The sequence below is a fragment of the Hippocampus comes genome, unplaced genomic scaffold (assembly GCF_001891065.2).
Source record: "Hippocampus comes isolate QL1 unplaced genomic scaffold, H_comes_QL1_v1.1 scaffold195, whole genome shotgun sequence".
In the NCBI taxonomy this organism is placed as follows: Eukaryota; Metazoa; Chordata; class Actinopteri; order Syngnathiformes; family Syngnathidae; genus Hippocampus; species Hippocampus comes.
The window spans coordinates 486,343-502,962 of record NW_017806076.1 but is presented as its reverse complement, the minus strand read 5'-3'; the positions used below and the strand labels follow the sequence as shown (position 1 = coordinate 502,962).

General features: G+C 42.7%; 1 protein-coding gene across 1 annotated transcript; it reads left to right on the top strand.

The window, feature by feature from the left end:
- The first annotated feature begins 584 nt into the window (after positions 1-584).
- On the top strand, positions 585-16,286 carry LOC109530697 (uncharacterized). Its single transcript, XM_019894587.1, has 20 exons — positions 585-869; positions 1,653-1,710; positions 1,820-1,967; positions 2,821-2,917; positions 3,078-3,334; positions 3,575-3,888; positions 6,203-6,277; positions 6,371-6,630; positions 8,085-8,142; positions 8,252-8,399; positions 8,912-9,008; positions 9,169-9,425; positions 9,682-9,776; positions 12,212-12,286; positions 12,388-12,650; positions 13,460-13,517; positions 13,627-13,774; positions 14,284-14,380; positions 14,541-14,797; positions 15,052-16,286. Exons 1-20 carry the CDS (start codon positions 617-619, stop codon positions 15,655-15,657), a joined length of 3,621 nt encoding a protein of 1,206 aa, XP_019750146.1. The 5' UTR covers positions 585-616; the 3' UTR covers positions 15,658-16,286.
- The last annotated feature ends 334 nt before the right edge of the window (positions 16,287-16,620 follow it).

The following is a 16,620-nucleotide window of genomic DNA, read 5'->3' as shown; positions in this document are numbered from 1 at the left end:
CAAGCAGTGAAACTGGGTGAGATATTTTCTTTTTCGAGTGAGAAAGGTCTGTTTTTTGGACGGGGGGGGGGATATTTTTTATGACATTTAAAAATATTCTGAAAAATGTAAAAAAATAAAAATAAAATCAACAAAACAATCATATTCTGGGGGGAAAAACTGTGAAAAAATAAAACAAAAGAATTCCAAAAACAGGGAAAATGAAAAAGCAAAAAAAAAAGCTTTTTTTTGTCACTGAAAATTACAGGCGAAACAAACAAGTGACAAGTTGGGGATTTTTTGGATTAATTTGTCCAACCTTTCTGAGAAGATCAATGTGACAGTATTACAAAATGTTTCTTTTTTTTTTTTTTTTTACGTTTACTTTAGAGAAGGAGTTCAATTCCACTGAATTCGCAATGGTGTCGACGTTCTCCCCAGTCTCTTGTTTGAACTTGGAATGGCAGCAGAGACCTTGGCATGTTTGGACACCGGACACAATGACAGGGGGGTGTCTTTGTTCAATTTCCAAGACGGTGACTGAGGGTCGGAGACAAAACGAAACTGATTATCTCGTATTGCGGGACATTTTCTTTTTTCCTCGTAATGTGGCCGCGTTTCCACTCTTAAACTAATTATGCCCGCTATTAAAAGCTTAACGGTGCTTTACGACGCGCTAAACGAGGAAGGGACGTTCTCGGAGGGGGATACCATAAGGGGGAAAGTAACGCTGGCCGTGGAAAAGCCGACAGCCGTGCAAAGCTTCTTCGTCAAAGTGAAGGGGGATGCTCAAGTACGCTGGACGAGGAATGGAAACCAGAAGCACACGCACTCGGCAAGGTGTCGATACTTCAAACTCAAGCACTTTTTCATCGAGGAAAGTTCCAATGGTAGGCGGTGCAGCATGTCTCAATGTTTGTTTGTTTTTGTTTTTATTTTTTGCTGTTGCAATTGTCCAATTTCCATAAACCCACTCTCTAAGTGTGTTTTCTGTTGTGAATTATAAGCTTTGTGTAGAATGGGGTCGCACCGAATATCAAGAAGTGCTGTATCAATAAGGCATCTTCATTATAGGTGAAGTTGTGGTCACGACCGCCGTAGCTCAATTTTTACCCCAATCTTCACATACAGTATTTCACATTTTATCCACCCCGATCATCTATTATACTACGTCACTGGCAGAGATGCATGAACATGACTAGAAGTTGATAGATTACGTTTACACCAATTAAGTCAATTAGGTTTTAGGTTTACGATGCCTCCTGAACACCTCCCCAGGGAGGCATTCAGGAGGCATCCTAATCAGATGCCCGAGCCACCTCATCTGGCTCCTCTCGATGTGGAGGAGAAGCGGCTCGACTCTGAGCTCCTTCCGGATGACCGAGCTTCTCACCTTAACAGCAGCACTGTCCCCACCTTTGTCTGCCGCCCAGCTCACACTGCCCCCGACCCCTTTGGCCCCTCCCATGGGTGGGTGAGCCCATGAGAAGGGGGACCCATGTTGTCACTTCGGGCTGAGCCCGGCCGGGCCCCATGAGTGTAGGCCCGGCCACCAGGCGTTCGCCAACAAGCCCCACGTCCAGGCCTGGCTCCAGAAGGAGGCCCCGGTGACGCGCGTCCGGGCAAGGGAAAATATACCATCGCTCATGAAATCAATTTCTTCTCATTTACAGAGACAGTTCTTCCCCCGGGTGTCCATGTGTATAACTTTAGCTTTACCATACCATCAACGTAAGTAACATAATTAGGGATGTCCCAATCCGATCACATGATTAGAAATCATGTGCGTTTCAGTTGATCGCTTTTTTTACTCTCTGCATCTGCTGCTCTTCCATGACAGGAGCATGCCTTCAAGCTTCAATGGCACCCATGGAAAAATTGTCTACATGCTTGAAGCCAAGTTGTCTCGAAGTTGGAAATTTGACAAGACTGCTGAGAAAAAGATCACTTTTGTCTCCAAGTTCTTCCCACATCTACAATCTCTGATGGTTTGTTATGTCCATCCATCTATTTTTGTTTGTCCTGAAGAGCGAGCTGGAACTTATCCCCGCTGATTTTGTGTGACACCCAGCACTCGTCGCCAACTAGGGCACAGATAGAAAAATGTTCACACTTACTGTACAACCACACTTGTCGGCAGCCTGTAAATGACCTCACGCCACATTACCTCAGGTCTGCGGACCAGACATTATGAGAAGCCTTTTCCATTGCTGGTCCCTCTCTCTGGAATGACCTCCCACCGAACATTCGGCAAGCCCCCTCGCTGCCCATCTTTAACACCTGCCTCAAAACTCACTTGTATTCTTTGGCATTTGACTCAGCATGACTCAGATTTGATCTTAGTTTTACTGTTTGGTACTTTCTACCATCTTTATGACTGATTTATTGCTTTACTGTTGTATATGTTCTTTGCTCCATGTACAGCACTTTGTATGCGGCGATGGCTGTTTGAAAGTGCTCTATAAATACAGTTGAGTTGAGCCTTCAATTATCCGAACGCACATGTACCTGCAGAAAACTACCGACTTTTTTTCCTGGTCCTTCTTGGCATTACGAGAAAAGCATTAAAATGCCCCCCCCCCCTCCAAAAAAAAGCAAGAACACACGCCCAGCAACTAATCCTGCGATGCTGATGTGACGCCACACGCAATGTGCAGAAGAAATTGCAGTCGAATTCTGACTTGTGCCACTTCAGGGCATTACTCCAAAATCTTACTCCATGTTACTAAAAGTTAATCACAACTGGCCTGAGGAAAATTGTGACACTATCTCTGTTGATCTATATCATTCTTAACATATCGTTAAAAATGTTGTTGGCTTTATACTTCTTTTTTTTTCTAGTCAAAACAAGTTGTGGTCGAAGACAAAGAGTTGGGGATTTTCTCAAGTGGAAAAGTGCACATGGAGGTCACTGTTGATAGGACAGCTTACGCCCCAGGTCAGTCATGTGGACGCTCCTACACACAAGACCCCATGGCTGGATTTTATTATTTAGCTTTACATTTCCAGAGAAAGTGTCAAAGTTTACAAAGTATGACATACAAGTCTGCACTTTTGCCCAAATAAATCCTAATCCTTTTATGTTGTGGTTACCTCAGGAGAAACAGCGGTGGTTGTTGCAAAAATCAACAACAACTCTTCCAGTGACATGACGCCCAAAGTGCGTTTGTGTCAGGTTATTGTCTACACCGCCAGGGGTCACACCAAACATGAAAACAGCACTGTCAACAAAATGGCCGGCCAGAATATTGGAGCCCACTCGGAGAAGGAGGTCAGGTGGGCTGTGAAGATTCCCACTAATCAGGAGCCGACCATCAAAAATTGTGATATTATCTCCGTGGAGTACTTCTTAAAGGTAATGTCTAGAAACAGTTGTGACACTGTTTGACCCCAGAAACTACTCATGATTTGTACATGTGCTTTGGGAAGTCTTTTTTTTTCACTTTTCACTGTGAACGTATTTGATGCACTGATGTCACTTTTGGACTGGAATGTCAGTTTTCCTCTTCTGACTTCCCGCATCTTGAGGTTTTCAAGCCGTTTTGTTAGTCAGGCTGACTCACAGTGTATGACATTTTTCTTTTTTCCCCCTCAGGTGTATCTCAACATCAGTTTTGTCGCTGACCCTGAGGTAAACGTCCCGGTGATTATCATACCTCCAAACCTGGCATCTGCATCTCAGTTGGCCGTTTCTGGGCCCAGCTGGGCCTCACACAGCAGTGACTTCCACCCTCTAGCAGCAATCGCACCTCATGATCATCCATCCCCACACCAATACGAAGGGGGCCAAGCGTATTCGGTAACTCCGCCTTCTTACCCGGCTAATCCGTCGAGCCATGCTGGTCCACCGGCCATGAATCCCGATCCCGCCGCGCCCATGGCGTCGGGTTTCAATCCGGGAATGTCTTCGTACGGCTCTCCGTTTTTGCACTCATCGTCATCTTGTGCCCTTCACCCTCCGCCGAATCCACAACCATTTCAGCCACCAGAATCACACCCAGCTCCATCTACACCATCGTACGACCCACTTCCTTTCATGGGCGCCACCAATTTCCTGTCGCAATCAGATGAACCTCCTCCAGCCTATTCTCATGTTTTCCCGTCCTCTGCAAATGATGAGTGAAGGGAAACCAAATAACACACAGATCTGGTTATATGAATCACAAATGCTAAACTTTGGTAAATGTAAACCTCTCCATTTAGAACAATTTTTGAAAAGTGTGCTGTCACATTTTACTTTATGTGCATCTACTTCCTAATATATTTTGCTTTACAGGGCAGCATGCCAGCATCATGTTGCATTTTGGGCGACCAGGATTTGCAAACTGCGAGAATGAAAAAGGATTATTTATCCCTAACCCTTTTACATGACAACATTTTTAAAAAGTGTCACATACAAATTATTGCATTTGATCATGTTTGTTTGTGTGTTCGTTTAAATTCGGCTCAGTTGAGGTGTGAAATCAGAGGCTGGAAATTGAGAATTTTTTCAAAGAAGTTTTATCTGAACGTTCAGGGCACAAATGTGATACAAGCAATCGTTGTGGTCAAGGCACAATTGCGCGCAAGCAACTTCTCAAAACAAGTCTTGTATATTCTAGGTGGGGCGTAACTCTCAATGGATATTTCCCTTTCAGTTTCCGAATGACAGTTCTAATGCTTTCGTTTTTCAGATGTTTCCTTTTACTAAATACTTAACTGAAAGATTTAACATCGCCAATCATTGCAATACTTCCGTGTCTCCAGAAACTGACCCTTTTACTCGCATTTTCGGATAACATTTGTTCAGGTTTTGTGATTGCCTTTTTTGCAACTAAGCCAGCAGAGGGCAATATAACTACTCTGCATTGTTTGTGGTGAATGACGTGCGTGATCAGCGATATAAAAGGGGCCCACCTTTTTTCATTTTTCTCTCTCTGCCTGTTGAAATAAATAATTGAAATAAATTTGTTTTTGAACTCAGCAAGCGATTTACTCATTTTCAGGTCCGTTTCGAAATTATTCCACAGATTAACACCTTTGATAGATACACTTCTTTGCTTGATGTTTGTTCTTGTTTTGAGGTTTTGAATAAGTTGGTACCTCTTAAATCATAGCTGCTTTCTCGAATTTCGAAAAACTTCAGAATGTTCAGAGCAGGTTATTGTGTACTTTGTACATTAATTGGGCGATTTTAAAGTCAACCAGGTCATGAAATTTCATCGTATTTAATTTGATAAATAGTGGATTTGTGGGTTCCGTATATTTTGATCTATTAATCATTCGAATTGATTTTTTTTTTGTAGTTTTAGAATAGGGAGTGTGTTTGTTTTGCAGGCATTTCCCCATATTTCCACACAGTTGGTCATATATGGTAATAATAATGAAGAGTATAATGTGTACAAAGATCCCTTATTTCGCACTTCCTTGGTTTTGTAGAGGATCCCAATGGTTTTGGCTATTTTTCTTTTTACGTTATCGATATGTGGCTTCCAACATAGTTTTGAGTCTATTACTAATCCGAGAAACTTGGTTTCATACGCTCTTTCTATCTCAATTGAGTTTACCATAATTTTAGCTTGGTGTTTGATTGGTCTTGTGCCAAAAACAATTAACTTCGATTTTTTCAGGTTAAGTGACAATTTATTTCTGTCGAACCAGTTTTTTAATTTGTTTAATTCGTTTTCTACGGTTGTCAGGAGCTGTTTCAGATTTATTCCAGAACAGTAGAAAGTTGTATCATCAGCAAATAGGACACATTGAAATTGTTTTGAGACCTCGCAGATATCATTTATATGTAAGATGAAAAGTTCTTCGTCGCATTGCGCCAATAGAGCACAACACTGCCACATGCTGGCTGCTTGGCATGTGTACATGTACAGTACAGTATATCATATACCTTATTAAGCAATGACATTTTTCTGTTTGTTTGTTTGTTTGTTTGTTTTTTGGCGGGGGTGGGGGGCAAACAAATTTAAAAAACAAAACAATTCCAAAAACGGGGAAAAATGAAAAACGGAAAAAACCCTGAAAAATCTAGGGGAAACAAACAAATAAACAATTGACAGTTGGGGATTTTTTTGTATTAATTTGTACAACCTTTCAGAGAAGATCAAAATGACAGCATTACAAAATGTTTCCTTTTTTTTCTTTTTTTTTTTACGTTTACTTGAGAGAGGGAGTTCAATTCGACTGAATTCGCAATGGCGTTGACGTTCTCCCTCAGTCTCTTATTTGAACGTAGGATGGCAGCAGAGACCTTGGCATGTCTGGACAGCGGCCACATTGACAGGGAGTGGCCTGTTCAACTTCCAAGACGGTGAGTGGGGGTCGTAGATAAGACGAAACTAATAATCTCGTTTTGCGTGACATTTTATTTGGTCCTCTAAATGTGGCGCCTTTCCACTCTCTAACTAAACATGCCCGCTATTAAAAGCTTAACGGTGCTTTACGACGCGCTAAACGAGGAAGGGACGTTCTCGGAGGGGGATACCATAAGGGGGAAAGTAACGCTGGCCGTGGAAAAGCCGACAGCCGTGCAAAGCTTCTTCGTCAAAGTGAAGGGGGATGCTCAAGTACGCTGGACGAGGAGTGGAAACCAGAAGCACGCGCACTCGGCAGTGTGTCGATACTTAAAACTCAAGCACTTTTTCATCGAGGAAAGCTCCAATGGTAGGCGGTGCAGCATGTCTCCATATTTGTTTGTTTTTATTTTTTGCTGTTGCAATTGTCGAATTTCCATAAAACCACTGTCTTAGTATGTTTTTTGTTGTTAATTAAAAGCTTTGTGTAGAATGGGGTCGCACCGAATATGAAGAAGTGTCAATAAAGCATCTTCATTATAGGTGAAGTTGTGGTCACGACCGCCATAGCTCAATTTTCCCCCCAATCTTCACATACAGTATTTCATATTTTATACACCCCTATCATCTATTATACTCCGTCACTGGTAGAGATGCATGAACATGACTAGAAGTTGCTCGATTACGTTTACACCAATTAAGTCAAACTGTATAATTTCCCATCCTCCACTGGTTAGGAATCACTGCCCAAAGTGGTTCTGTGTTTGTCATGTTTTATGTAAGGTAGCTATATGAACAGTATAAGGTCACGGTGTGTCAGACTACTTTACTCCTCTTCCCTCAGTTCCCATTTAATGAGATATAAATGTGAGTGAATGGTTGCCAGTGACCTGTGATTGACAGCTGAGACCAGCCCCAACTTCCTGCAGTCCTGAACAGGATAAATTGTACATAATATATATATATGTTTATATATCATGCACATACACACACACCAAAATCACTCATATTTCTTGAGATAGCCTTTGTGCCACAGGTAATTTATATTCATATATATGCCTGGAATGAACTGTGGAAACCCGAAAACTGAAAAATGATATGGCTCCTTTAAGATGTATTTACTTACTCTATCTTGTGTTCATGCTGCACTCTTCATAATTTGATTCTTGATATCCATATCAGAATAATCGGAATATCTGAAAATATACCATCCATCCATCCATCTTCTACCGCTTATCCGGGGTCGGGTCGCGGGTGCAGCAGCTTTAGCAGGGAAGCCCAGACTTCCCTCTCCCCAGCCACTTCTTCCAGCTGTCCCCGGGGGATCCCAAGGCATTCCCAGGCCATATGGGTGACATCGTCTCTCCAGCGTGTCCTGGGTCGTCCTCGGGGTCTCCTCCCAGTGGGACATGCCCGGAACATCTCACCAGGGAGGCGTTCAGGAAGCATCCTAATCAGATGCCCGAGCCACCTCATCTGGCTCCTCTTGATGTGGAGGAGAAGCCGCTCGACTCTGAGCCCCTCACGGATGACCGAGCTTCTCACTTTAACAGCAGCACTGTCCCCACCTTTGTCTGCCGCCCAGCTCACACTCCCCCCGACCCCTTTGGCCCCTCCCATGGGTGGTGAGCCCATGAGAAGGGGGACCCACGTTGTCACTTCGGGCTGAGCCCGGCCGGGCCCCATGAGTGTAGGCCCGGCCACTAGGCGTTCGCCAACAAGCCCCACGTCCAGGCCTGGCTCCAGAAGGAGGCCCCGGTGACGCGCGTCCGGGCAAGGGAAAATATACCATCGCTCATGAAATCAATTTCTTCTCATTTACAGAGACAGTTCTTCCCCCGGGTGTCCATGTGTATAACTTTAGCTTTACCATACCATCAACGTAAGTAACATAATTAGGGATGCCCCAATCCGATCACGTGATTAGAAATCATGTGCGTTTCAGTTGATCGCTTGGTTTACTCTCTGCATCTGCTGCTCTTCCATGACAGGAGCATGCCTTCAAGCTTCAATGGCACCCATGGAAAAATTGTCTACAAGCTTGAAGCCAAGTTGTCTCGAAGTTGGAAATTTGACAAGACTGCTGAGAAAAAGATCACTTTTGTCTCCAAGTTCTTCCCACATCTACAATGTCTGATGGTTTGTTATGTCCATCCATCTATTTTTGTTTGTCCTGAAGAGCGAGCTGGAACTCATCCCCGCTGATGTTGTGTGACAACCAGCACTGGTCGCCAACCAGGTCACAGATAGAAAAATGTTCACACTTGCTGTACATGCACACTGGTCGGCATCCTTCAATGATCCGAACACACATGTACCTGCAGAAACCTACCGAATTTTTTTCCTGGTCCTTTTTGGCATTACGAGAAAAGCATTACAATGCCCCCCCTCCCCCCCCCAAAAAAGCAAGAACCCACGCCCAGCAACTAATCCTGCGATGCTGATGTGACGCCACACGCAATGTGCAGAAGAAATTGCAGTCGAATTCTGACTTGTGCCACTTCAGGGCATTACTCCAAAATCTTACTCCATGTTACTAAAAGTTAATTATAACTCGCCTGAGGAAAATTGTGACACTATCCCTCTTAATCTATCATTATTAAAATAATGTTGAAAATGATGTTGACTTTGTGCTTCTCTTTTTTTCCTAGTTAAAACAAGTTGCGGTCAAAGACAAAGAGTTGGGGATTTTCTCAAGTGGAAAAGTGCACATGGAGGTCACCGTTGATAGGAAGGCTTACGCCCCAGGTCAGTCATGTGGATGCTCCTATACACAAGACGCCATGTCTGGATTTTGTTATTTAGCTTTACATTTCCAGAGAAAGTGTCAAAGTTTCCAAAGTATGACATACAAGTCTGCACCTTTGCCCAAATAAACCCTAATCCTTTGATGTTGTGGTTCCCTCAGGAGAAACAGCGGTGGTTGTTGCAAAAATCAACAACAACTCTTCCAGTGACATGACGCCCAAAGTGCATTTGTATCAGGTTATTGTCTACACCGCCAGCGGTCGGACCAAACATGAAAACAGCACTGTCAACAAAATGGCCGGCCACAATATTGGAGCCCACTCAGAGAAGGAGGTTAGTTGGGCTGTGAAGATTCCCACTCATCAGAAGCCGACCATCAAAAATTGTAAAATTATCTCCGTGGAGTACTTCTTAAAGGTAATGTCTAGAAACAGTTGTGACACTGTTTGACCCCAGAAACTACTCATGATTTGTACATGTGCTTTGGGAAGTCTTTTTTTTTCACTTTTCACTGTGAACGTATTTGATGCACTGATGTCACTTTTGGACTGGAATGTCAGTTTTCCTCTTCTGACTTCCCGGATTTTGAGGTTTTCAAGCTGTTTTGTTCGTCAGCCATATTTTAGCAGGCTGACTCACAGTGTATGACTTTTTTTGTTTTTTCCCCCCTCAGGTGTATCTTGACATCAGTTTTGCCTTTGACCCTGAGGTAACCTTCCCGGTGATTATCATACCTCCAAACCTCGCATCTGCATCTCAGTTGGCCGTGTCTGGGCCCAGCTAGGCCTCACACAGCAGTGACTTCCACCCTCTTGCAGCCTTCGCACCTCATTATCATCCATCCCCACACCAACACGAAGGGGGCCAAGTGTATTCGGTAACTCCGCCTTCTTACCCGGCTCATCCGTCGAGCCATGCTGGTCCACCGGCCATGAATCCCAGTCCCGCCGCGCCCATGGCCTGGGGTTTTAATCCGGTAATGTCTTCGTACGACTCTCCGTTTTTACACTCATCGTCATCGAGTGTCCTTCACCCTCCGCTGAATCCACAACCATTTCAGCCACCAGAATCACACCCAGCTCCATCTACACCATCGTACGACCCACTTCCTTTCATGGGCGCCACCAATTTCCTGTCGCAATCAGATGAACCTCCTCCAGCCTATTCGCTTATTTTCCCGTTCTCTGCAAATGATGAGTGAAGGGAAACCAAATAACACATAGATCTGCTTATATGAATCACAAATGCTACAATTTTGTAAATGTAAACCTCTCCATTTCGAACAATTTTTGAAAAGTGTGCTGTAACATTTTACTTTATGTGCGTCTACTTCCTCAAATATTTTGCTTTACAGGGCAGCATGCCAGCATCATGTTGCATTTTGGATCAGGGAAACTGCGAGAAAACCTTTCAATGAAAAGGGATTACTTAACCCTAACCCTTTTAAATGACAGCATTTAAGTTTTTGAAAAAAGTGTCACATACAAATTATTGCATTTGATCATGTTCAGTCACTTTTTTTGGTTTTATATTATGTATCTTATTCGGATCTTCACTTTTCATTCGTTGTAGTACTTGTAAGTCGAATCATAATGACTTAGTTAATCAAAATTACTGCTGAAATCGTGAATATGAGATTTTTTTTTCTTTTTTGTTTGTTTTGTTTTGTTTTCACTGCTGTATGTGGTATTTTAGCCAAGCTTCACGACAGAGGAAAAACGTGACCACATCGGCCTCCGGAGCTGTCCCATTTCAACAATGAATAAAATTTTTCGAAACTAGTAATTGATGGAGGAGGGGAGGGAGAGGTTGTGGTCGCGGCGGGATCTTTTCGCCGTCCCCTGCGTCCCCCAGGTCCTCTGCGTTTTCGTTTAAATTCGGGCTCAGTTGAGGTGGGAAATCAGAGGCTGGAAATGGAGAAGTTTTTCCAAGAAGTTTAATCTGAACGTTCACGGCACAAATGTGATACAAGCAATCGTTGTGGTCAAGGCACAATTGCGCGCAAGCAACTTCTCAAAACAAGTCTTGTATATTCTAGGTGGGGCGTAACTCTCAATGGATATTTCCCTTTCAGTTTCCGAATGACAGTTCTCATGCTTTCGTTTTTCAGATGTTTCCTTTTTCTAAATACTTAACTGAAAGATTTAACATCGCTAATTATTGCAATATTTCCGTTTCTCCAGAAACTGGTCCCCTTCCTGACATTTTCGGATAACATTTGTTCAGGTTTTATGATTGCCTTTTTGCAACTGAGCCAGCAGAGGGCAATATAACTACTCTGCATTGTTTGTGGTGAATGACGTGCGTGATCAGCGATATAAAAGGGGCCCACTTTTTTTCATTTTTCTCTCTGCCTGTTGAAATAAATATGCCGGTGTATGGCTGAAAAAAACACCTATCATGTCATTCTTAGGATGGTCGACAAAAGGATGTCAGTCGACAAGCGCTGTGAAGTCATCCTGATAACGTGCAGTTGTTTTGGGGGAAAATAACATTTCATCTTCCCTTCGCATTGAAAATGCAATCCAAGCCCTGATTATAAGATTTCCACTGTATCAGGTATCGCAACTGCATGTGTGATGTTTCTAACTCACGAATTGGTGGAAAAATCGGAAAAGAATTCGAGGAGTTATGAATTTATTGAAGGCAATCTGTCATCTCAATACTGTACAAGTGAATGGAAGCGATTGCCCGGTACTTCAAGATGGCGACCAAAATTGCACGTCCCGAACCAACCAAAGTGCCTATTCAAGTTATGTGGTTTGTCTATGGGCTTCTTCGTCGCATTGCTCCAATAGAGCACAACACTGCCAAATGCTGGCTGCTTGGCATGTGTACATGTACAGTAACGTATATTCTATACCTTATTATGCAATGACATTTTTCTGTTTGTTTGTTTGTTTTTTTTGCGGGGGTGGGGGGGCAAACAAATTTAAAACATAAAACAAAACAATTCCAAAAACGGGGGAAAATGAAAAACGGAAAAACCCCTGAAAAATATAGGCGAAACAAACAAATAAACAATTGACAGTTGGGGATTTTTTTGTATTAATTTGTACAACCTTTCAGAGAAGTTCAATATGACAGTATTACAAAATGTTTCTCTTTTTTTCTTTTTTTACGTTTACTTTCGAGAAGGACTTCAATTCGACTGAATTCGCAATGTCGTTGACGTTCTCCCTCAGTCTCTTATTTGAACGTAGGATGGCAGCAGAGACCTTGGCATGTCTGGACAGCGGCCACATTGACAGGGAGTGGCCTGTTCAACTTCCAAGACGGTGAGTGAGGGTCGTAGATAAAACGAAATTAATAATCTCGTATCGATCGATTGCGTGACATTTTCTTTGTTCCTCTAAATGTGGCGCCTTTCCACTCTCTAACTAAACATGCCCGCTATTAAAAGCTTAACGGTGCTTTACGACGCGCTAAACGAGGAAGGGACGTTCTCGGAGGGGGATACCATAAGGGGGAAAGTAACGCTGGCCGTGGAAAAGCCGACAGCCGTGCAAAGCTTCTTCGTCAAAGTGAAGGGGGACGCCCAAGTACGCTGGACGACGAGGAGCGGAAACCACAACCACACGCACTCGGCAAGATGTCGATACTTCAAACTCAAGCACTTTTTAATCGCGGAAAGCGCCAATGGTAGGCGGTGCAGCATGTCTCAGTGTTTGTTTGGGTTTGTTTTTCTTGTTTTTTTTTTTGTTTGCTTTTGCAATTGTCGAATTTCTACAAACCCACTGTCTGAGTATGTTTTCTGTTGTTTATTAAAAGCTTTGTGCAGAATGGGGTCGCACCGAATATTAAGAAATATCAATAAGGCATCTTCATTTTTGGTGAAGTTGTGGTAACTACCGCCATAGGTCAGTTTTTCCCCAATTTTCACATACAGTTTTGACTGTACATTATTAGTAGTTGATACATTACGTTTACACCAATTAAGTCAAACTGTATAATTTCCCATCCTCCACTGGTTAGGAATCACTGCCCAAAGTGGTTCTGTGTTTGTCATGTTTTATGTAAGGTAGCTATATGAACAGTATAAGGTCACGGTGTGTCAGACTACTTTACTCCTGTTCCCTCAGTTCCCATTTAATGGGATGTAAATGTCAGTGAATGGTTGTCAGTGACCTGTGATTGACAGCTGAGACCAGCCCCAGCTTCCTGCAGTCCTAAACAGGATAAATTGTATATTATATATATACCAAAATACCTCATATTTCTTTAGATTAGATAGCCATTGTGCCAAAGGTAATATATAATCATATATACGCCTAGAATTAACTGTGGAAAACTGATTACTGAAAAATGATATGGCTCCTTTAAGATAGATTTACAATGACTTGTGTTCACATTGCACTTTTCATAATTTGATTCTTGATATCCATATCAGTATAATCTGTCAATCTGAAAATATACTGTCACTCATGAAATCAATTTCTTCTCATCTACAGAGACTGTTATTCCCCCAGGTGTCCATGTGTATAACTTTAGCTTTACCATACCATCAACGTAAGTAACATAATTAGGGATGTCCCAATCCAATCACGTGATTAGAAATCATGTGCGTTTCAGTTGATCGCTTGGTTTACTCTCTGCATCTGCTGCTCTTCCATGACAGGAGCATGCCTTCAAGCTTCAAGGGCATCCATGGAAAAATTGTCTACATGCTTGAAGCCAAGCTGTCTCGAAGTTGGAAAGTTGACAAGACTGCTGACAAAATCATCATTTTTCACTCCAAATCCTTCCCACATCTACAATCTCTGATGGTTTGTTATGTCCATCCATCTATTTTTGTTTGTCCTGAAGAGCGAGCTGGAACTCATCCCCGCTGATTTTGTGTGACACCCAGCACTGGTCGCCAACCAGGTCACAGATAGAAAAATGTTCACACTTGCTGTACCTGCACACTGGTCGGCAGCCTTCAATTATCCGAACACACATGTACCTGCAGAAAACTACCGACTTTTTTTCCTGGTCCTTCTTGGCATTACGAGAAAAGCATTAAAATGCCCCCCCCCTCCAAAAAAAAGCAAGAACACACGCCCAGCAACTAATCCTGCGATGCTGATGTGACGCCACACGCAATGTGCAGAAGAAATTGCAGTCGAATTCTGACTTGTGCCACTTCAGGGCATTACTCCAAAATCTTACTCCATGTTATTAAAAGTTACTCACAGCTGGCCTGAGGAAAATTGTGACACTATCCCTCTTAATCTATCATTATTAAAATAATGTTGAAAATGTTGTTGACTTTGTACTTCTTTTTTTTTCCTAGTTCAAACAAGTTGCGGTCAAAGATAAAGAGTTGGGGATTTTCTCAAGTGGAAAAGTGCACATGGAGGTCACTGTTGAAAGGACGGCTTACGCCCCAGGTCAGTCATGTGGACGCTCCTATACACAAGACCCCGTGGCTGGATTTTATTATTTAGCTTTACATTTCCAGAGAAAGTGTCAAAGTTTACAAAGTATGACATACAAGTCTGCACTTTTGCCCAAATAAATCCTAATCCTTTTATGTTGTGGTTACCTCAGGAGAAACAGCGGTGGTTGTTGCAAAAATCAACAACAACTCTTCCAGTGACATGACACCCAAAGTGCGTTTCTCTCAGGCTATTGTCTACACCGCCAGCGGTCGTACCAAACATGAAAACAGCACTGTCAACAAAATGGCCGGCCACAATATTGGAGCCCACTCAGAGAAGGAGGTTAGTTGGGCTGTGAAGATTCCCACTCATCAGAAGCCGACCATCAAAAATTGTAAAATTATCTCCGTGGAGTACTTCTTAAAGGTAATGTCTAGAAACAGTTGTGACACTGTTTGACCCCAGAAACTACTCATGATTTGTACATGTGCTTTGGGAAGTCTTTTTTTTTCACTTTTCACTGTGAACGTATTTGATGCACTGATGTCACTTTTGGACTGGAATGTCAGTTTTCCTCTTCTGACTTCCCGCATCTTGAGGTTTTCAAGCTGATTTGTTAGTCAGCGATATTTTAGCAGGTTGACTCACAGTGTATGACTTTTTTTGTTTTTCCCCCTCAGGTGTATCTTGACATCAGTTTTGCCTTTGACCCTGAGGTAACCTTCCCGGTGATTATCATACCTCCAAGCCTCGCATCTGCATCTCGGTCGGCCGTTTCTGGGCCTAGCTGGGCCTCACACAGCAGTGACTTCCACCCTGCAGCAGCCAGCGCGCCTCATTATCATCCATCCCCACACCAATACGAAGGGGGCCAAGCGTATTCGGTAACTCCGCCTTCTTACCCGGCTAATCCGTCGAGCCATGCTGGTCCACCAGCCATGAATCCCGGTCCTGCCGCGCCCATGGCGTGGGGTTTCAATCCGGGAATGTCTTCGTACGGCTCTCCGTTTTTGCACTCATCGTCATCTAGTGCCCTTCACCCTCGGCCGAATCCACAAGCATTTCAGCCACCCGCTCCAGCATTCCCCCCGCATCCATCTGCCCCAGCGGCCCATCCGGGTCCATCAGCACCACCAGAATCACACCCAGCTCCATCTGCACCATCGTACGACCCACCTCCTTACATGAGCGCCACCAATTTCCTGTCACAATCGGATGAACCTCCTCCAGCCTATTCACTTATTTTCCCGTCCTCTGCAAATGATGAGTCAAAGGAAACCAAATAACACACAGATCTGACTATATGAATCAGAAATATTCAAATTTTGTAAATGTCAGAGTCCTTATATGTGCATGTTTTTTTAAAAACATATATCTATATATATATAAAGTTGATATGTGGAAAAAGTCTTGAGGTTGTAAACTGGATCGGGGGGACTGTTCTTCGTGGCCTTATACTGCTTTAATGCATTTCTTTCTGCCTTATGTGTACAGTTTAGCCTAAAATTATTCATAAACTGGACAGATTTTGAGTTAAAGTTACTTTATATTTGCTGAGTTGGCTGCTTGATATGACATAAGTGACAAGAAGTCGCGCCTGATTTTATCTGACTTTTTGGAGGAAAGAATAATTCGCAATCTTCAGGCGTGGCGGGGGGTGACTTTGATTCTCGAGAATGATTTAGAGACAAAGATTTTTTTTAAATAACTTATCCAAAATAAACCGGAATTGTTTTGTCCTGAACTGCACATGCACTACAACTTTTTGAATGACACAACACTTGTCACAAACGGAACCAAATTTTTGTGTGATTGTTTGTAATGATTTTAAACTGCAAATTCTGTTGAGACTGCCATGTTGTTGTTGTTGTTGTTTTTTGTGTCACTGCACTATAAACTGATTTGTTTTAACCAACTTGGGTTTTTTTTTTTTTACACAGTTCACATACAGCATTTTATTATACTGAAGACTGAATTTTGTAAAGCATAATATGCCACACAGTAGCACATTTGGCATCGCTGCTGAAACCTCTCCATTTAGAAGAATTTTTGAAAAGTGTGGAGTAATATTTTACTTTATGTGCGTCTACTTCCTAATATATTTTGCTTTACAGTGCAGCATGCCAGCATCATGTTGCATTTTGAATGACCAGGGATTTCCAAACTGAGAGATCTTTAAATAAATTTGAGTAGAATTTCCTGCTTAGTTGACCATCTTTACCTATAAGTACTTTCGCTCGTAAAATCAA